The following is a 22,517-nucleotide window of genomic DNA, read 5'->3' as shown; positions in this document are numbered from 1 at the left end:
CACCACACATAGTGCTAAAAAGCAAACCTCACTGCCTCAGTGCTTGGTATTTTCTGGGTTCAGGCAGGAAAGTAATCTCAGAAATAATCTTATTTATAAAGAGGGGAACTACGGCCCAGAGAAGTGGAATACCTTCACTAAAGTAGCAAAGCAAGTTAATGACAGAATAATCAGGACTACATCTCAGGCTTCCTCCAGACATGGGTGTGGGTACCATTGACCTCGGTCAGGGCTAGGGTGCCGTCTGTTGCAGAGTGCAGGCTCTGCGGCAGGAATGCCTGCTTTGCTTCCTGGCTTCATTGCTTACTCTGTGTGTGACCTTGAAAAGTCACCCAATCTCTAAAGCCCAGTTTTCTCATCTGCAAAATGGGGGAGGGAGCAGAAATAGTATTAACCTTATACAGTTGGAAAGATCCTTAAAGTTGTTGTGAGAATTAAATGAGATTATCCATACAAAGTGCTTAGCACAATGCCTAGCACACAAACCCTCGATAAATGACTCTCTTGTTGTTATTATTGTTATTATCACTTCTACTGCAACTATCGCTAATTCTGTTGTTGCCTCTATGATTCTGGTGGCCTAAAGACAGTGTTAGTGCTTCCAGAGTGTGTGTGGCACTGCCCAGGGAGTGGCCAGAGCAATGGGAGAATCTGGCAGAACAGGTTTTTTCAAAGCAGTGGAAAATAAATCAAAGGTGATAACCCAGACCTGGAAAAAGAGTGTGCTCCTTTATGTGTTTACCAGTTGTAAAAGAACCCTATGCTGAAACAAATCAGAAGGAACATGGCTGAATCTCTCTGGTATGTGCTTTTCCTGACCCAAGAGGGTAGATAGTGGTAACTTTGAGTTTTTGCTGAATGTGGTGATGGCTGACAGTGTTCTGTGACGATGACGTTGTGTGCACCAGTGAGTAGACAAGATTAGGAGTCAGCGAATCATGCAGAGACAATAGAGATGGGAGTAGGGGAAAGCTTCATTCCCAGTATGCCCTGCCCCTTGCTACAAATTGCTCATCGCTGAATGTGAAGTCTCAGGGGACTTGGTTAGAACTCTCAGTTGAAAGTAGCAGAAGCCCAATTCATATTAGCTTAAGCAAAAAAGAAAATTCATTATAAGATTCCACAGTGTATTAAAATAAACAAGGAGAAAGGCAGAGCTGACCTGGGATTGGAAACAGGCTTCAAAATGCTATCAAAACATGTGTCTCTCTTCTCTGCTTCATTCTTCTTTTTTTCTTCAGACTTATCAAAGACTTCCTCTATGGCTCTGCTTGACACAATGGAACAACAGCTCACAAGTTTTGTAAATCACTATATAGCCATCCAAAGAGAGCCCGGTCTCACCTTTTACTAATCTAGAATTCTCATGGCAGGGAAGGACTGATTGGCCTGATTTGGGTCAGGTTCCTTTCTCTGATTACGAATCAGCAACGGTAAAATGTTAAGCCTGTTATACCTACATGGCACATCCACCATAACTATATACCCCCTGTGAGTGAGCAAAACCACAGATAAGGGATGAGTGAAACAGGTATGGACGAGCTAGATGACAAGATGCATATATTCACATTTGGTCCTATGCTGCATCCTGGCCATTCCCAGATTCCTCATCATTTTACCTGAGATCTAGAATGTCTCTGTGCTCACTGCCTCTGGCCTCTTCGAGCTAAGGAGACCCTACCCTTAAACAAGCTAATTCCAATATCATAGAGTGGAAACAACACAGGCTTTAGAACCACACAGACCCTTCGTTAAAGCACAGGTCTACTACATACTAGCTGTGTGACCCTGGGCAAGTTACTTAGCTTCTCTGAGCCTTGATTTCCCTATCTATAAAATAAGGGTAATAATACCTGTCTAATGGGGTTGTTGTGCAGATTAAGGGAAATAAAGTAACCATATTTAAAGTACTTGACATATAATATATACTCAATTACGTTAATTTCCTTTTCTTAATTAGGCTACCTAGAAATCTTCAGGAAGGTGAGGGAGTGGCAAAAAAGGGAAAGAGAAGAAAGGAGAATTTTCTATCTGGGAAATATCTTTCTGCCTCAGATATTTTACAATTATCCTGAGCAAACATTAAATAATTTGAGTGAGTCAGAAGCACTGGGAAAGCCACATTTTGAGAGAGACAGTCTCTCACTTTAGAGACAAATCAACAAGGACTTGCAGACCAATGATAAATGTTTTATATTTCTTATTAATTTATTGGTGTGGCTACATAGCCCTTTAGCCTTTCTCTATAAATTTTAAGGTTCATAAAGTACAATCTCATTGCTGAATTAGTGAATGAAGTACTTTAACACTCATGAAATACTTAAACATGATGCTTGTGTAGAAACATGCTCCCCTTTCAGAATGTAGCAAGGCATACTTTTTCTGCCAACTATTGTTGATTGAGTTGTTACTACAGCAAGCACTTCCTAAACTTCTACATGCACTATTTCGTGTCTTCCTAGGAGTTAAGTGCTATTGTCCCCATTCTCTGGATTAGGAAATTGAGGCTCAGACAAGCGAATTACCAAGGTCACACAGTGCACAGAATTGGAATTTGAGTTTGGCTTTGTCTTCTCCCAGAGCCTGAGCTCTTAACAACTGCGCAGTACTGCCTCTCCACATCTTGGTTTTGATTACGAGATCTGGAGACAGGCAACAGAAGAAGTGAATCCCCAGGAAAATATGTGCGCAGAGTGTCGCATTTGGTAAAGGATAATCTCATGGCTTCTGTGCATCCACACCATGTTGCTACGCAGGCCTAAATGCAAAGCAGTGGGATTATAGGAAAATAAATAGGTGAACAATAGATAGAATATCTTCTTGGACCTGAGAACTATCCTAATTACTTATGTAGAGGATAATAGTGATGAAGAGGTGGAATCCATGAAAGAAGAAACTGGAAATTTTGACCCTACCGTAGACTTTTCAGTATTTCCTATTTTGGTCAAAATTGTGTACACTCCGATCACCTGTAGCTGCGGGGAGTTGTGTGTGCATGCGTGTGGAATATTTTGGCCTGTTCCAGAAAACAACAATGCTTTAGTGATTTATTATTTATTAATCTAGGTATTGTGAGTAACCCCTTATGATATTTGAAGGATTCTTTATCCATTGATCTATGTACCAACCATGGGAACTACTGTGATTGCTAAACTAATTGATCCGCTTCTCCGAAAACATTTTATTTTGTTCTTCTTGTCCTACTGTGAGTTTTGTTATATTTCAGACTGTGCTTCATTTGTGCTTTTTTTTTTTTTTTACTGCATCTTGTGTGTAAAAGGAGGAAATATTTAAGTATTATATCACTTTTGATTAGAAGCACAACCAAGTTAATATATCATATTTTTCTTTTTTATTCCCCTCTGTCTTTCAGCTCCAGGGTTCCTTGAAAAGAAAACAGGTAGTTAACCTGTCTCCTGCCAACAGCAAGAGGCCCAATGGCTTTGTTGACAATTCATTCCTTGATATCAAAAGAATTCGTGTCGGGGAGAATCTGTCTGCAGGACAAGGTGGCCTCCAAGTAAATAATGGACAAAGTCAGCTTATGTCAGGGACCTTGCCTATGAGCCAAGCACCCCTGAGAAAGACTAACACTCTGCCACCCCACACACATTCTCCCGGCAATGGTATGTTTAACATGGGCTTAAAGGAGGTGAAGAAGGAGCCAGGAGAGACTCTGTCTTGCAGTAAGCACATGGATGGCCAAATGACCCAGGAGAATATGTTTTCTAACAGGTACGGAGATGACTCTGGAGAGCAACTGATGGATCCAGAGCTGCAGGAACTGTTCAATGAACTGACCAACATATCTGTGCCTCCCATGAGTGACCTTGAACTGGAGAACATGATCAATGCCACCATAAAGCAGGATGACCCATTTAACATTGACCTGGGTCAGCAAAGCCAGAGGAGCACTCCCAGGCCCTCCTTGCCCATGGAGAAAATAGCAATCAAAAGTGAATACTCACCAGGCCTGACTCAGGGCCCCTCAGGCTCTCCTCAGTTGAGGCCCCCATCAGCTGGCCCTGCATTCTCCATGGCCAACTCTGCCCTTTCCACTTCATCCCCCATCCCTTCAGTCCCTCAAAGCCAGGCTCAGCCTCAGACAGCCTCAGGAGCAAGCCGGGCCCTGCCAAGCTGGCAGGAAGTATCCCATGCCCAGCAGCTCAAACAGATAGCTGCCAATCGTCAGCAGCATGCCCGGCTGCAGCAGCACCAGCAGCAGCACCAGCCCACCAACTGGTCAACCCTGCCGTCTTCTGCTGGACCATCCCCAGGTCCATTTGGGCAGGAGAAAATCCCCAGCCCTTCTTTTGGTCAGCAGCCATTCAGCCCACAGAGTTCCCCTATGCCTGGGGTAGCTGGCAGCAGCAGCCAGCCGAAAGTCATGTCTAACTACATGTACAAGGCCAGCCCCTCAGCCCAGGGTGGGCACCTGGATGTGCTCCTGCAGCAAAAGCCTCAGGATCTCAGTCGAAGTTTTATTAACAACCCGCACCCAGCCATGGAGCCCCGCCATGGCAACACCAAGCCTTTGTTCCATTTTAACTCAGATCAAGCAAGCCAGAAGATGCCTTCAGTTTTACCTTCCCAAAACAAGCCTTCTCTCCTGCACTACACCCAACAGCAGCAGCAGCAGCAACAGCAGCAGCAGCAGCAACAGCAGCAGCAGCAGCAGCAACAGCAGCAGCAGCAGCAGCAGCAGCAGCAGAGCTCAATTTCAACTCAGCAGCAGCAGCAGCAGCAGAGCTCAATTTCAGCTCAACAACAACAGCAGCAGCAGCAGCAGCAGCAACAACAACAACAGCAGCAGCAGCAGCAACAGCAACAGCAGCAACAGCAACAGCCACCATCCCAGCCCACCCAACCTCTATCAAGCCAGTCTTTGCTGAGGTCCCCCTTGCCGCTTCAACAAAAGATCCTGCTTCAGCAAATGCAGAATCAGCCCATCACAGGACTGGGGTATCAAGTCTCCCAACAACACAGACAGGTAAGGCTGTGCTACTCCAAACAGAGTTCCCAGATAACACTTAGCTTGGTCATTATGCTTTGGTTACCATTATGTTTGTGCTGGGACAGGAGCATGACCAAAACAGTAGTGATCTTGATGGATTCCTATGAAGACTTCTTAAAGTTCATTTGTGGCATCTAGAGGCAAGGGCTAGTGTTTCCTTATAGTACTATTGTCCTTAGGATCTGTGATGATCAAAGGTTCTTGCTTATTCAGAATATTGCATTATAGCTCGTGCCTTTAGTGATATATCCAGTCGTCCAGTTGTGCTCTGATATGTCCCCCATGTTCATGCATCATTAAGTCAATATGCACTTTCTGAAAACCTACAATGTGCAAGATGTTGTGATAACACTGAGTGTTGGAATAAGGCTGGCGGTGATATTAAGAGTATTAAATGATCAATCTACACCTGTACCACCAACAGGAATGTCTAAGTGACCAACCTTTCATAATGTGGGCTGAGTATCAGCCCAAAATAAGACAGGATCCCTGTCTGCAAGCACAGTCTGGAAAGGGAGATAGGCTTTTAAAACTATCATTTTAATACCAGGTGGAAAGAGTAGTAAGATGAGAGCACAGGGGTTGAGTATCTTACACAGCAAGGGGAAATCAGGGAAGTAATTTCCTCAGGAAAGTAATGCCTGAGTTCAGAGTTAAAGGATGAAATTGTCATGACTACACAGAAGAAAAAAAAATCTGTGGTTACCTTATGTCTTTTGGTTAACATAAAACAGGTTTATTCTGCCCCAAATATGAACAATATGAAGAGACAGCTCTGTGCCTCCAGAGCACACACTGGTGAGTAAGCCCTGATCCCCAGGGAACTTGAAAGAAGAAACTCTTCCTGGAAGGAAGGAAGTTTGAGTGTTGCTCTGTGCCTGTAATTTGACAGGCCTACATTATCTGTCCAAGCACAAAGACAGCACATTACACGTCAAAACAGTATGTCAGGACAGTATGATGGTGCAGAGTGTGATTCCAATAACATTCCTAGAGTAGTTTTCATGGCTGCTGCCCAGAAAAGAATGCCACAAACACCACAGGCTAAGTCCAGTCTAACCTTTGCCCTAAATGTGGGCCAGGAGAAAACTAAACTCAGCGAGGGTTTACAAGCTGTGCACTCAGGAAAGCTTTCAGCTCTTATCCATTTAAGAAGTGTTATTTTTTTTTTAATTGTGGATTATAGAGTAGAGTCATGTATATATTTTACAATATTCCTTTTTTAAACACAGGCAATTTTGGGATCATTTAAAAACAAATTGTAGAACTACTTTCTAATTCTATATGTAGGCATTTTGATTTGGATGAATGTAGGTTAAATTCTCACACTGGCAGTTCTAGCTGTGTGACTGCAAGCAACTCACTGAACTTCTCCAAGCCTGTATCTTCACCTATCAGTGGGGGTAATAATAATATCTCTTAGAGTTACATCAAGAATGAAATGAGATAATTCTCAACCTAGAGTCTAGACTAAGTTGACTATTATTGTGATTATCATGGGAAGAGCCATAAATAACCAAAATGTTATTTTTAAACAAGCACTACTCTTATGCAAGAAAGGCGTTAGAGTAAGTCCCAGATTCTAACCTGAATGGTATTGGAGAAATAAAAGAGAATTATCCCTAATTCTTCCAACAGTATGATAAGTGCATAACAATTTACCTTCCCTGGGCCCAGATGTCTCACCATAAGATGGAAATTATAAGCAATGAGATACTAATGAGTTAGAATTTATTGAGTACTTACTCTATAACTGGCATGACTTCTGTCTCCCTTACTTGCAGTATTCCATTTCACCTATATGAGGAAAATACCATTATTCCCATGTTACAGGTAAAGAGAATTGAGGCATAGAAAGGTTCTATACCATTCCCAAGGTCAGACAGATAATAAATAGCAGAGCCAGGATTCCGATGACCTACTCTGAAGCCCATGTTTTCAGACGCCAGGGTATACAGCGCACAGGTAGGATTTGTTGGAAAATGAATGACTACTTGCAGATCAATGGTGGATTCTCAAAAGGAATATTTCTTCTAATATTGAGCCCTGTTTACATAATCTACATAGTGTTTTAAGTCCTTTGGAGGATAAAGAAAATCTTAAATCTCTAACCTTCAGAGCTATTAAAGAAAGAAATTTTAAAAATATAAATCTGTGCAATTGTTGGCCCTCCTGAGTCAACATTATGGAGTTAACCAAAATAAATATTTTGCAACAAGAAATATATATCGTTGGTGCCCCATCAGCCCTTTTCTGGGAGCCTCCCTACCACCTCCAACATCCTCTATGCTGTTTCCGGACATACCACTGATATCAGCAACTGTACACCATGCTCCTGACCTCTTAGTCCCCGCCGAGCTTCCAGGACCCAGGCACACCAAGGGGTGCTGACGGCCAAATCAACAAACATCTTCCAATGCCTTAGATAATTTTTTACATTTCCCAGTGCACATGACACATATGATGCCCAGATAATTTTCATCTCTTCAATAAGACCCTTAGAAAGTGATGGTAACAGTGGCAGCATTTCAAGTTAAAGGTCTCTACTAAACAGGAAGTGACTACCCATTTAAAGCTTTACCCCAACTCTGTAGGTTGAACCACACTGTCCCCCCAGCTCAACGATTCTGTAATGTATGACTTTAAAGTCGAGTGTCAGAGTTTTAAGCAAAAATATACTAGAGCTCTGTTGTCAAGTAAATGTTGCTCTCTTGAAAGTATTCACTTTGTGAAGGGGCTTGTACAAATTCTAATCATGATATTCAATATAGCTATAGAATTTTCTCTGGAGATTGTCTTTATCGCTTATAGCATTTTGGGTAGATTATTACCAATGCAATAATACTCATCCTGTCAGGATGATCTTTGAAAACAGTCAAGCTGGGTAATGCTGCTTTGGGTCAAAACCAAAGAATAACCATGATGTGACAAGGCTGCATTTCAAGCGTGGTGTGTGAACTTTCTCTAAAGGCCATAAAAAAAAAAGTTCCTGCACAAGATGACAATTTTGAGAAGCAATTTTTTTTTTTTTTGAGATGGGGTCTTGCTTTGTTGCCTGGGCTAGAGTGCAGTGGCGGGATCATAGCTCACTGCAACCTTGAACTTCTGGGCTCAAGTGATCCTCCTGCCTCAGCCTCCCAAGTACCTAGAACAACAGGCATCAGCCACCACACCAGCTAATTTTTAAAAAGTTTTGTAGAGGTGGGGTCTCACTATGTTGCCCAGGCTGATCTTGTACTCCTGGCCTCAAGTGATCCTCCCTAGGACTTTGGTAGTCCTAGGATTATTGCAGGCATTAGCCACCATACCTGTCCAACTTTTGTTTGATATACATATTTCTTAGGTTCTGATGATTCTTTGTATATCATCCAGTATATTGCCAAGTATTCTCCATTGAGTGAGGGTAGTTTTAAGTCTACCATCTATAGTAGACAGTACAAATATGTATTCTCATGCCAGAACAGCTAAATCTCTGTTACTTATGACCAAAGTCAATGGTGGGGGGAAGGATTGGGAATTAAACAACTCTTAAATTTATCAACTGAAGCATCCTAAATGAAAACAGTAGTCATGTATTTTTTTATGCTTGTCATACTCACTTTGTGTCAAACATAGGAAGATTTACTATGGGATTTGCTAATTGGAGCCCTTTAGCCTTGGAAATGGTAGAAATCTTGGCTCTCTGCTACAAATTGATAGATTGAATTTGTTGAGCAGTTGCTTGCAATTTACGCAGTAAATGTGCAGAGGTGACCTTTTTTTTTTTTTTTTTTATCTTTCAAAATCTGAACCCAGACAGGTCTACATGCTCAGGCAGAGACTGAAAACTGCAATTGGAAGGTCCCGTGTCCCCCTCCCTTTACTGTGTACCCGCCTCTATTTTCCTACATGTGAATGATGCCTGAGGGATGGCTGTGGCATGATCAAATTGTTGGATATATCCTTATTGTTCCATGCCTGGGGTGGTTTTAAGTAATCTCTTCTCCAGAGATTGGGAAAAATAGTATTTGGTGTTTCACGAAATGTCTTCAGTGGACTCTTGTCTTGCTAATATCTGGGGCTTGGCAAATGGAGATACCTCCTGGCTATAATTTCCTTCCCTTCCTGATTTGAGGGTTATGGGAGAGGGCAGGAAAGGGATGCAGTGCATGCATTTCTGATTTATCTTCAAGTCACTGAACACTTGTTTAAGATGTGAAAGAGTTATTGGTTGACCAGGGCTCATGAGGGTTTAATCCAAAAGTGCTTACCTCTTGAACCAAAAAGTGATCTTTTTCAGAGCTATAATCAATCACTTAAAAGTGTGAATTTTTTTTCTAACATTGGATCCATGCAACTCAAGTGGATTCTATATTTGGTTTAGAACTCTTCCATCTCTAAAACTTCTTGGAGGGAAGGCAGCCAGTGAATGGATGGTTTGTTATGACTGAAACATAAATTTGAACATTTCCTTCTTAGTGTAAGCCAAGCTCCTCAATCATATATTAAGAACCTCACCCTACTCTCTCTTCCCAGCCAAACTTATCCTTCACTACTCCATATCAACCTTTAGTGTAAATCAGGCAAGTCTCCTGATATTCTCCTCCCTACTTCTTTAAGGTAATTTTGTATATATCTGCTCTTAAAGATGAACACACAGAAAATTGTCTCCAAATTGTCCTGGGTGATAGTAGAGGAATCAATGTGGCTCTCATGTACTGATAATTCTTCTAAATCCTTACAATTGCCCAATGAACATGCCAGAAAAGAGAGAGAAACCTTGTATCAACCGGAAATCCCTTTTCTAATGGGAAAATAATCATGAATTTAGTGTTTTGCGATAATATAATGTCCAAGCCACCCCTTTGCTGGAGCCTAGACGTTGACTGAAGAACCATCCAATTAGGCTAATGCCAGGGTTTGGGTTTAGAGGCCATAACCAGGTTATAGGAAGTCAGGGGCATGAAAGGTCAAAGACAAAACCACACTAAAGTCCTAAAGAAGCTGGAAACAAAATCAGTCAGTATATTCAGAACCCAAGAATGAGGCTAAAAGATGGTGACAAACCTGTGGTCAAGGGTTAATATAAATGATATGATATCTAGAGTGAAGATGGGATGGAGACCCAGGAGATGCTAGATGGTCACTGCAAATAACCCTTGACCATTGGTGACTTCATTGTTACACCTTGGCTGGGTCTTGGCAAAAGGGGAAAAGGTTGATACAGACATATCGTGGGTTGTCAATGGCTGGCCAGGAGCATTGTGTTTACACTTTCATTTTAGCTTTGATATTTCATCATTTATCTTTTAAGTTATAAAGGAAAGAAAAATTTGTTTTTAATACTACATGAAACTAGTGCTTAGACCAGGATGCAGAGTGAAATTTCCAGACACATATGTTAATGTAATTGATACTGAAGAATCTTGATTGGAAAATTAGTGGGAGGGACTTTGTGTGGTTTGTTGTTGTTGTTGTTTTGTTAGTTTGTTTGTTTTAACATTAGCACCAACTCTGTGTGACATACAAATAACCCAAATGGTAGACAGTATCAACCTTTTTTACAGGTGAGGACACTGAAGCTCAGAAAGGTCAAATCACTTGCTCAGAGTTGTCATTAGTAATGGGCCTTATTTTAAATCTAGGTCTCGTAAATACTATACTGCCTAAGTTCAGGAAAGAGGTGGTTTGAGTTGTGCTATCAGGGCTTTTTTTGTGATATATGTTTGAAATGTCACTATTCTCTACATTCCCAGGCAAAATCACCACCTCAGTCAATTTTCATGCAGGGAGGGACCTTCAGTCAAATTCACTGAACTTGCCTTCTCTGAACCCACTAATCTCTAAGTTTTCTGGTGTGCCCTACCAGGAGCCATGAACTAATTATTTGTTCAAAAACATATTCGTTGAATGCCTGCTGTTTGCCACACACAGTTCTGGAGACTGATGCTACAGCTGAGTGCAAAGATGAAGTCATGGTGCAATAAGGGAAAGTGTCAAAATTTTTTAAAGTTTTTTAAAAATAATCAGACATGTTTTCAAATTGAGACCTATTTTCATCATATTGCGTGCTTAGTCTTGCTTCTATTGCTGGGCTGATGTGCTGCTGGGCTTCTTAATACCTCTAATCCCAAATAAAAATGGGAAAAAAAAAACAAGGAAGCGGGTAGGCAATTTAATTTTTAAGGCAAAAATTCTGGAGTTTTGTTAGATATTTTACATGACAGAGAAAATTCATTTATTCTCTTTTTCTTTAACATCATCCATTAGGATTTAAGAACCCATTTAGGGTCACTGTTAGAGTTTCACAAGAGGGCAAAACCATAATTCTTGCATTCATTCATTCATTCATTCAAACCATGAAAATGTATTGAGCACCTACAGTGTGCCAGGAAGTGGGGATTAAGAAATTAAATGATCACCTGTCTACCCACTTAATCTAAAAGATCACTAAGACATGGTTCCTTCCCTCAGTGATGAGCTTTTGATCTGAAGGAGGTATCTGTCCCTACTACTTCTTGGATTCTCATTGGGTGCACATATTACGTTGTCCTGATCCTTAGCAATCCACTGTATGTAGTAACTGAGCAAAAATCACGTGGGCATTTCCCCTAAGTCAGTAAGTTCAATTTTAATCATGTTATTTTACCCTTTTACAGCATAGAACTCTATAGGCTGGGTATTCCACTTTCTTTTCTGTTTTATTTTGTTATCTTAGTGCGTAATAGCTCAGCGTACAATGGAGTGAATTAGTGTAAAGCAACAATTAACTCCTGTATTCCTCAATAAAGAAATAAACACAATAACAAGAAGACCATGCTAGCCTTGAGATCATAATACATAGGGTTCAACTCCACAGTTAGGGGAATGGCTTCTATTATTCTCACTCCAAGGTCTTTGTCTGTGTGTCACATCCATCAATAAGAGCTGTGCATTTAAAGCATTAGTGGGTAAGTTAGCCTGTTGAATACCAAGTTTCCAACCAAGGAAAGAAAGGGTATAGGGTTAAGAAATAGACTTGAACCTGAAGATGGAAATGCAAGAGGGTTAATGGAAAATCTGACAGATATTTAACTGTAATGTGCATTAATGTAGGTGACTCAAACAATCCCCTTTGCACCCATTCTAATTAGTTTTGCCTTTTCTAATCAGATGTCAGTTGTTATCAGTTTAGTAGAAGGAGGTGGTGGTTTCTTTTTGTGAAATCCAAAGGAAGCAAAAATCCATTTAGCCAGTGCACTAATCAGTAAATTTGCACATTAATGATTAATTCAAGTGAGGCACAAAAACTTGAGATTCAGATGTTTACTGTAAGGAGTTCTGGGTTTGAAACAAAAGGCTGTACAAATGTTTAGACTGGTAGAATCAGAGAGATGTGATGTGAGTGAATCATCTTAACTCTTTTACATTGTTTTTCAAGTAGGGGAAACCAAACTTACACACACATGCGCATGTGCACACACATACACACACACACACACGCAACATAGGCAGCTCTTTGGATGCTAATTAGAGAACTCTGGCTGAATGTTTGCATTTGATGCAATGAATTGGAACAATAAAGTAGTGCCTTATTCTCCAAGCAATAAATTAAGTCTAGCATAATAGAGGAAAGCCTATGACTGCTTTCCTGTACATCCTGCAAAATCAAGTTTTCAAGGTCCCTGAGGATAAAAGAATGGGGGTAGATGACCTGTTTCCCCTTCTTTCTACTGCTGACTCCCTCTACCCCCAATCAGTAGCATTTTACACAGTTTGCTTTTCACAGGAACTTAATTTCAGCGCCACCTTTAGGAAACGTGAATTTCATAAACAGGGAGTGTTTGGGGCCCTGTTTCTTGGTAGTGCACAGGTCTGTGTGAGTGAGCACAGAAGTGTGTGCACCTCACATTCTGGTCTTGGGCTCACGTCTCTACTCTGTGTTTCTGCATCTTTGTCCGGTTTCCCCTCCCCTTAGCCATACCCTCTCTTCTTTTGCCCTTTTCCTAAAGACCAGTTTTGAAATAGCCTCTTTACCCTCACCTTCTTGATACTGTTTCATAGCAGGCCTTGAAAGGAGTAGGCATGGGGACACATAGCCCCAGAGTTGTTGTTGGCAACAAGGGTGAAGGGACTTTTCCTGGAAGAGGATCCATGCTGGGGACAGCCCTGAGGCTGATGAGCTGACAGGCCCGTCCCCGTGTCCCCCAGCCTTGGCACAGATGAATGAGTTCGGAATGGACATGGCTGTGGACAGAACATGTCCAGAATAGCTTCTACCTTTGTCCCTTCTTGCTTCAAGTGCTTGCTCACCAGCCTGCTTCCTTCCAGTCTTTTAAACATGCAACTGAAGTGAGCATTCTCAAAGAGGAAACTGATCATCTCAGTCACCTGCTTAAAACCCTTAAATGGTCTTCATTTTCTCAGGATAAAATCCACCTCCATTTGTAGCTTATAAAGCCCTCTGTATGATCTGACTCCTGCCAAACTCTCCAGATTTATTGGTTTTCATTCCTAGCCTTCCTCTTCCCTTGGCTCCCACTCATCCACCCATCCTTCCCCCAAACTCATCATACCCTGCACTCAGATCCCTCTCTAATAAATGTCCTCCAATTCCTGAAAAGTACCAAGCTTTCTCTTACCCCGGCCCGCACCAGGTCTTCAAATATGTTGTTCGTCCTGCCTGGAATGCTCTTCTGCTCTGCTCTGCCTGATTTACATAACCCTAAGCTTTCTCCAGTCTCAGCTGAGACAACATTTCCTCCAGAAGATTTCTCTGGCCTCCCAAGTAGATTAGCTCCCACCCCATTTGCTCTGGCAGCTCCCTGTGCTTCCTCTCTTTTAGCATGTATCACCCCTCGTACATCTTTGTTCTTGTGTGTCTTCCCTAATTAGATGGCAAGCTAGTTGAAGGTGGGGATTGTCTTGTTCACCACTGTATGCCAACCCCTACCACATCTACCATGTTGTAGGGACCTGAAACATACTTGTTGAACAAATGGAAAAATGAATTATACCATTAACCCCTCATCCTTTCTTCTCTTCCGGGGATGTGAGGACACCACCACATGACCCCTTCCTCCTCAAAACGTAGGGACAGGAGCTAGCACTTCCACCTTCCTCCATACCAGGTCTGCCCTGTGAACACTGTATGCCCAGGGACCTGCAGTCCTAGTCCTCTGGCAGAGCTGGAAACCAGAGAATTCCCTCTTAGCTGCCCCATGGGTCAAATCTGTAGGGGGGATTATTGTGAAGAGTCACTCTGAGGGAGGCTGGACTGACCTAAGTCCCGGGGAGTCACATGGGTAAGAGTCAACTAAGAGAGTTTTATGAAGGATATTCTGAGTGATTCTTCTCCTGAAAGCAATGGAAAGTCCTGGAAAAGATTATGTGGGTTGTTGGTAAACAGAGGTGTAACTTGTGCCTAGCACAAGGTAATTGCTTAATTCAAATGTGTTGAATGTCACTGCATCAAAATTACTCTTCAGAGAAGTCACCCTAGTTGCTGTGCAGAGAACACACTGCAGGGGCACCGGCCAAGAGCAAGAAGACCTTCACGGTGCCCATATGCTGAGAGCACTTCAGAGATTTTGGTGTGCAGCTGTGGTGGGCCCAGGCAGCTCTTGCCAACCTCAGAACATCTCTGAGGCTCCACGCATCCTCTTTCCTGGTCTCCCACTTGCCCCTCACATGCTACTTCTCAAAGAGACATCCATAATTGTCTCTTACATCTTTATTCTCTCCTTTCTATTTTCAAACATGCTCAAGCCCTCAGCATCCTTCAAAAATAACTTTTTATTAAGCCTCATACCCCTTCGAACTCATTTTGAACCATCTCAGAACCTCTGCAGTAGCATCCTACCTCTCTCCCTTCCCAGGTGCTACTGCTGATGCCACTGCCTGGTCATCCATGTCTCTGCCTCTTCCCCATCGCCACTGCTGCTGCCCACGTGCTCCAATTACTGTAATATTCCCTCCTACCTCCTCCTCGTGCCTCCCAGTGGTAGCTGGACAGTGTATCTAAGCAGCTTTGCCTTGCTCTATGCTCCTCAGAGCTGAGGCCAGTAGCTGGGGTTCCATTTATCTCTTTGCTTTTGTCCTGCCCCCTTCCTGCAATGGCAGCTTTACCCTCATGCAATCATTTCCGAGGCTTCCACTGCACAGCATCAGCTCCCCTCCCTATGAATGCTTTTTCCCAACCACTGCCTGATCCCTACGGGCTGCAGCATCCTGTCCACCTTCTGATGCAGTTCTGCAGGTGTCTCGGAACCCCCAGTCCCTTGTCCCCTCCATTCTTTTCCCTGAGTGCCCATGTTGCTGTAATCATCCCTCCTTAAGGCTGTGAAACAGACAAAGTTAGTTTCTTCCACTAGTGCCCACAGCACAATGCAGTGATTTCAGTGCAGTTCTTATCATACTGCATTAGAATTTTATTTAGGTCTCTGTTTGGTCCACTGAACTGTAAAATTCTAGAGGATTGTGACCATGGAATTTCTTTTCTTCCCCCCTCTGAACTCACAAAACATTTTTTATCTCTCATTGCATTCATTGCTTTCTACCTTGAATTGTGGTTAAGTCTATACCTTAACCCCTCCACTAGACTTCAAGCTCCTTGAGACCAGGGTCTGTTGTAATTCAGCTTTGCACCTCCAAGGGCTAACAGAGCATCTGAGAGACAATGTCAATATATGGGCAAAGAAAAAGAAGGAGAAAACAGAAGAGCAAAGGAAAGAAGGGAAAGAAGTTAAGGTGTTTGTGTGTTACAGGCTGGATGGTCTTGAAATGGAATAGGCTGTATGGCCTTGAACTCAAAGGAAATGAAATGGGCTTGAATAATTTCTTACATCTATCTAAATATAAAATGTACATTATTAAGAATTCATACATTACTTCCAAAAATGTTGTAAGCGTCTCAATAACCATGTCACTTTGGCCGAGTTACTTAGATTCCCTGAAACTAAGCTATGTCATCTGTAAAATGAGAATGACAACACCTATTTTGCAGAATTGTTGGAAATTTTTCATGAAATAACCCATGAGGGTTACAACAAATACAGGGCCTGCATGCTGTAGGCAATTCACAAATGTTAACTTGCTTCTCTTTGCAAAATAAGACCCTCCAATAAAATAATACAAATTAAATGTTACTAAACACCTGCAATGGGTGATTTCCAAAACTGAGTCCTCATTTAACTCTGAGTTTCCAGGCAACTAAGACAAAAAGAAACTATGTGGGAATAGAGATGTTTTGCTTTGTTTCTTTTAAATATATATAAAAAAATCATAGAAGTTCATCCAATGGAGGCAAACTTTTCCCTGGAAATAAATTCAAAGGGACATTTATCATTGGGAGAATTAGGTAACATAATGGACATTTTCCACTGGAAATTTTGCAAAGACATCATGGTGCTGTTTACTTTGATGTTTCTGTTTTTAAGTTGCATTATAAAATCTAAGGCCAAAATATTATGCTTTAATTCAGTAAAGACTTTCCCTTGGAAAGCTAAGATAATGTGGTTACAGATATAATATTTTCTGAAGATCTGTTTCAATAGCTTTCACACTTTGTTTTAGCAAAAACACTTTTTTTATCCCTTCTCCACCCTGGCCTCCTCCCTTTTCAGGATTTCCCAGAGGCACCTTCCAGAACTTTAGTTTCCTTAAGAGAGCTTGCAAACCAGGGTTCTGGCTTAACGCATGAATAGGGTTTATTAACCTTATAGGAATGCATAATTAAAATGCCCATTAAATTGCTTCACTTAAATATCAGTTGTCTCAAATGAGTCTCCCACGAACTCATGCATTGTATAAAGTGGATTAGATCTGAGGTGTGTCTACCTGAGAATCAGGTTTCAGGGAGAGCTTTCTGAAACCTTTTAATATGCTATATTCTTACCCTTCATATAAGAACAAAACTATAAACTTCAGGTGTGACACCTCCACTCTCCAGACCAAACTCATTCAAAATCACCATAAAAAATGTCAGCAATTGACATAGTTATTTATCATGCAGCAAATACTCAAGCACTGCCAGTATGCAGCAAACCATGCTAGCTGCTGTAAGAAATGTAATAAATGACGTAATCTGTGTGGTGGGAACAGCCTGGGAGTGGGAGACACAACACAGGAAGTCTGGACCCAAACTTGTTGCTGAATATTTTATTTTACCTTTAGAAATCAGGCCTTGCTTACTGCCTTTGTTACAATTTTATTCTATAATTCTGAATGTTACCATTATTCCAACATGCAATGACGGCCTTCATTTTTAAATTTTATTTTTATTTTTATCAAAGTAACACATACACACAATTTAAAATGACAATGCTAAAATGCAAAATCTATTTCCTGGCCCCTCTCTCCTCACTCTTCTTAGTTTCTAGAGGAAACCCCTTTTGCCATTTTTAGTTGATTCTTGTATTTACCATCATGTTCCTAAATGCATCCATACCTGCTACCTCTTGATTTATTAATTTTAGGCAATAGCCATTATCTTGTTACAGCACATGAAGATTTTAGTTCTATTTTCAACCGTTTTCTCCCTAACCCCTTTGCTACAATATACATAAAAAATTTGATTAACTCCATATCAGTGTTTTCAGAATTTATGAAGAGATAAATAATATTTACTGTTGACACAAGCAGTATACTGTAATTATAATTCCTGTCTAGGAGTTATGTGCCTAACTTTGTTTTCATTTGTGAAGTTTCTCTGAATCTCTGGCTAAGCCTCCTCATACTGTCCAACAGCTTTGTAAAACATCTCTCAGTACATTTTCCACACTATAGTTCCTGCCGGATAATCTGGTTGCTCCATGTTTATCTGACTCTAGCCATTTTCCACACACTGCATCTCGTGGCCAAAAAGCATAAATGCACGATTGTTGCCCTCAAGGAGTTTGCTCAATCATGTCATTAATCCAATGTCAGTTAATTGTTGTGTTCTGGCCCAATTTGCTCCCTTTTCACGTGTGCGTGTAATGTGTATGTGTGTGTATATAATTTAACTCTGGTTAATGCAACATCTATTTTCATAGTCTCACAGTACATCAAGTTTTATTAGTATATTTTTCCATGAAATTCTGAAACAGTGATTTCCAAAGGAGACTTCAATTCTTTACACCCCCACCCCCATTTAATAGGTATTAGGCAGTTACAGTCTGATCTGGTTGCAACTGAAAATATGTTAGTGGTTTTGCCCTTCTCCCTGGTGGATTTTGGTTTCTATGCCGATCAGTTCATTCTGCTGGCATTTATCACATTTAGCTCCTGCCTAAGGGACATCCAGGATTATCGGTGGGGAATTAACTGAGTAGAAGGAATGATACATACTTCAGGCTGTGTACTGTACCACCAGGTTATTCCAAGTTAACATGCCTTGAAATCTAAATTAATATCCCTCTTGGAAACAAAGCAGAATAGTAAGTACAAGGGGTAGAAAATATGAAAGGATTTTAAAATGAGTGAAAAAAGATAGAATAATTGTTTTTGTTTCTGTTTTTGTTTTAACGAATAAGTTACCGACAGGTCTCATGTGCAAGCAAACAAATACCACAGATGCATTCCATTTATGCTGGCACCGCTGAAGCCCTCTGACTGCTCTACTCACCCAGTGGTCTTGACACTTCAGACACAGCTCTCATTAAACGAGGGAAGCTGCTTGGACTAGAACGAGTAGACAACTCTCTCGGTACACTCCTAGCACTGTCCTCTAGCAGCATCTGATTGCTGTATCAGTCTCATTGCTCTCAGAAGTAAAAATCCTTCCATACAGTTAGAAATTAGAAGCTGGTCTCCACTTTTGAAAGCGTTGGGTTTCAGAATTTCATTTTCAATTTCGTTATTTGGCACTGCTGGTGCATTTTTTCCTATAGGAGCAATTTTTATTTTTATTTTTCTAGAGACAGGGTCTCACTCTATTGCCCAGGCTGCAGTGGTGTGATCATAGCTTACTGCAACCTTGAGCTCTCAGGCTCAAGGAATCCTCCCACCTCAGCCTCCCGAGTAGCTGGGACTACAGACACACACCACCACACTTTGCTAATTTTAAAAAAATTTTTTAGAGATAGGCTTTCACTATATTGCCCAGGCTAGTCTTGAACTCCTGGCCTCAAGTAATTCTCCCGCCTTGGCCTCCCAAAGTGCTGAGATTATAAGTGGGAGCTACTCTACCCAGGCCAGGAATGATTTAAAGAAGGTTTATTAAGTCCTGCTGCTGGCTATACAAAGTCTATTTGACTCATATGGACATTGAGCCATTAGAGTGCTATCCATGATTTCTAGAGTATTACATTATTTGTTTTTTTTTTTAAAAAAATGTTCATTTATTAAGCTAGGCACAGTGGCAGAATCAGGAATATAGTCTATGTAGTGAAACAGAGAACTACAGAACAAGAGAGAAATGCGAGTCCTGGATGTACACAGAGCACTTTGCTATGGAAACCACAGAGATGGGGCATCCACCTCAGCCTGGCCCCAGGTTCTCAGTGGGGAGATCAGGAGCATTTTCAACTGCACTCTCATGGAAGAGGAAGCAGGCCTTCAGACCAAGGGAAGAGAGAAAAGGAGATTAGCCAGAACACCAGTAAAGGCACGGAGAGCTCTTCATTTCTCATGGCCCTTTATAGCATGGACATTTATAGCTTGGATATTATCTGAATGCCTATCGCTTCCTATCCACACCAGTGTTGGGGATTGAATTTTGTTTATTTCATTTATGAAGATAAAACAATTTTGATCCATCGGTTTTATTTCCATAGTCTATAAAGAGAGCTCCGGGCAGTAACGGGCCCACCAGCAAGGCAGCCAGGCCCAGTGTCCTCACCAGACTGTACTGCCCTGGGGGCAGGCTCGGTAGATGAGGCTGTGTTTTACATATGTGAAAAGCAGTCCACAAAACTATTTGCTTCTGAAAAAGCAGTAGTCTCACAGCCAAGATGATTCCTAAAATAAGGTTTTAACCCACATATATAATAAAATCGAAATTGCCTACATAGTCAAAGCCAGAGAGAAAGACAAAGGGTTAGAAAGATGGGGTAAAAAGTAAGAAAGAGAGATCCCAAGGGAGAAATGAAATTTGGGCCAAAAAATGCATTTCTGAGCATCTCTTCTGCTGTGTAAAGAGACTTTATAAGGCAATTTTAATTCTGAAAATTGTTTGGAAATACAGATGAAGTCAACCATTCTCACAAAGTTCTCCATTTTTTTACCTCCTCGTATTTCATTCAATTTTTTTTTGGCGGGGGGAGATAGGAGGGGCCATTTTGCTATTGTAAAATTCTTTCTCATTTTTCTGAACACTTGAAAACTAAATGGATATGAGTTCAACATGGATCCCAAGGCCCAAAGGTCAGCTCCCACTTGGACAGTTTTGATATGTAAAGCGCTGCCAACATTCATTTCTGTAGAGCGGCAAGAGGTTGAGCCCCCAGCAGAGGAAGATTCACGTAGATCTCGTAGATCTCGTTGTCCTCATATTCAGAGGCAGGAGGTTTCCAGTTGCCTGTAGGTCTGCATGGGGAATGAGACCCCTCCTCAGTCCACCTGGAGTGCACACGTTCTCCAGGGAAGCCGGAGGGAAGTGTGTGAGAACCTCACCAGGCTGTTCCTTCGGAGTGTGAGGGCAGCCCTGACTTCCATGGGAATGGGATTCCCTGCCAAATTCAGATGCCGAGGCTTCCCTCAGGGACCACAGCCCATCCGAATGGAGGAAGTTGCTGTGAGAAGTTAAGCAGGCAGCTCTGAAGGGCTGTGTGTGTGTGTGTGTGTGTGTGTGTGTGTGTGTGTGCGCGCGCATGACAAAGAGAGAGAGAGAGAGAGACAGAGACAGAGACAGAGAGAGAGAGAGAGAGAGACAGAGAGAGAGAGAGAGAGAGAGAGCAGCCCTCCACCGTTGCTCGCATTATGGTACACATGGAATCAATTTAAAATTTCACAGAGATAAAAAAGTAAACAGAGAAGAGGGGAGCTGGTGTCTCTCTCCAAGGCTGGCAGTTCCACTCATGCATACAAGACACACCATTCACACCTCCAGGTTTTACACAGATTTCTTTCACCCCTGAACATCTCTGAGACTCAGCCCAATGGTATTCCAAATTACTGTGAGGATCACGCCTCTCAGCAATAGAGTCAGAATAACTTTCTGTTGTCATTTTTTTTTAAATTAAGAGTTTCTTCCATCCAGGCATTGCAGGAGACAGGAGAATTTATTAACGAATTGATTCTAAAGTAGAGACATGGGGCCACAAAGCAGAGCCAACCAAGATTCACTTCAGTATTCACATTAAGGGAAGTTCGAGAGTATTACCTTGCGAGGCCACTAGCTCAGATGTATTAGCATACGATCAACATGAAAAGTGCTATCTGAATACTAATTAGTAAGAGTAGAAACTTTTTACATTAACCATTGTGGCAGATGACACATTAAACAGTATGTTCCCAGCCACAGACCCCACCAGCTTTTCCAGTAACCTGAAAAGACAAAGAAAAAGAGAACTTGGGGAAACTCCTATTCATCAGTCAGGTTTCCCCTTAAACATCACTTCCTTTAGGAAGCCAGTCAGACAGATCCACCCCCACCCGACTTCCCCAGCTAGGCTCTTCTCGCTCTTTACATTATACTTTCCAGAATTATCTATCTTCCTCACCAGACAGTCTTCACCCCTCGATGCCCAACGCCCAGCACACTCTCTGACACTTGGCAGGCACTTAAATACGAGCTTAATGATTGATGGAGGATCGAGGACTTGTGTTAGGTCTTGGAAGATGTGAAAATGGAGAAGACAGAATCCCTGCCCTGTCTGGGAGGGAGGCAGACAGATAATAATAGACACCATACAATTTGCCAGACGTAGTACCTATAAGTACAGCTTCTCTAAAGGAGAACAAAAAGAAGGTTGAACTTTTGAGCACCTCAGTGATAAAACAGACTACATCAGCTCCTTCTTGGATTCATTAATTTTAAGAAATAGTCAATAGAATCCTATTTCCTTACATTTCAAGTTTACTACCAGGATAGCACAATATCAACAATAATAGGTAATGGATTTCACTTGGGAGAATATTATATCAGGAGGAAAACATGAAATATTATCAATATCTTCTCTGGGAAATCTATATGTTAGCTTTGTGATATCTACTACTGAATTTCTAAACTTCAGAACTGAAAGCAAATACATAACTGGCTGTGCAGTAAAGCTTTATAGAGTGAAATTAAGAGTCATGCTCAAGTTTCCGGTTATTTTTTTCTTTGTTGCCTACTCCTTTTGCCACTCTGTCGTTTCATTCTCTCTTTTTTTTTTTAATCGGAGGAAAAATCAAAAGCAAAATATGCTACGCCCACTCCTTGGCCTCCTGTGCTCCTATAGCATTATTTATTGAGCACTCTTGGTGTGCTTGGCATAACAGACAACAGAGGAAGTGAAGGCTCTTCCCTGAGGGTTTGCCGATTCGATTAGAGAGAGCCATTTAGAAAGATAACTTGAAATCTCAGACACAGGAATCTAGCTTTTATTCCAGTGTCAAAAATGATTGGGAATCTTTTTTGTAC

General features: G+C 41.5%; 1 protein-coding gene across 1 annotated transcript in view; it reads left to right on the top strand.

Annotated features, from left to right (window-relative positions):
- MAML2 (mastermind-like 2 (Drosophila)) overlaps positions 1–22,517 on the top strand; it is a 336,487-nt gene that overhangs the window by 228,430 nt on the left and 85,540 nt on the right. The window contains exon 2 of the mRNA XM_012660022.1: positions 3,374–4,990. Within this exon, the coding sequence (XP_012515476.1) occupies positions 3,374–4,990 (1,617 nt within the window). The remainder of the gene's footprint in view (positions 1–3,373; positions 4,991–22,517) is intronic.

Source organism: Propithecus coquereli, unplaced genomic scaffold, assembly GCF_000956105.1.
Source record: "Propithecus coquereli isolate 6110/MARCELLA unplaced genomic scaffold, Pcoq_1.0 Scaffold65, whole genome shotgun sequence".
Classification (NCBI taxonomy): Eukaryota; Metazoa; Chordata; class Mammalia; order Primates; family Indriidae; genus Propithecus; species Propithecus coquereli.
This window is presented reverse-complemented; position numbering and strand designations above follow the sequence as displayed.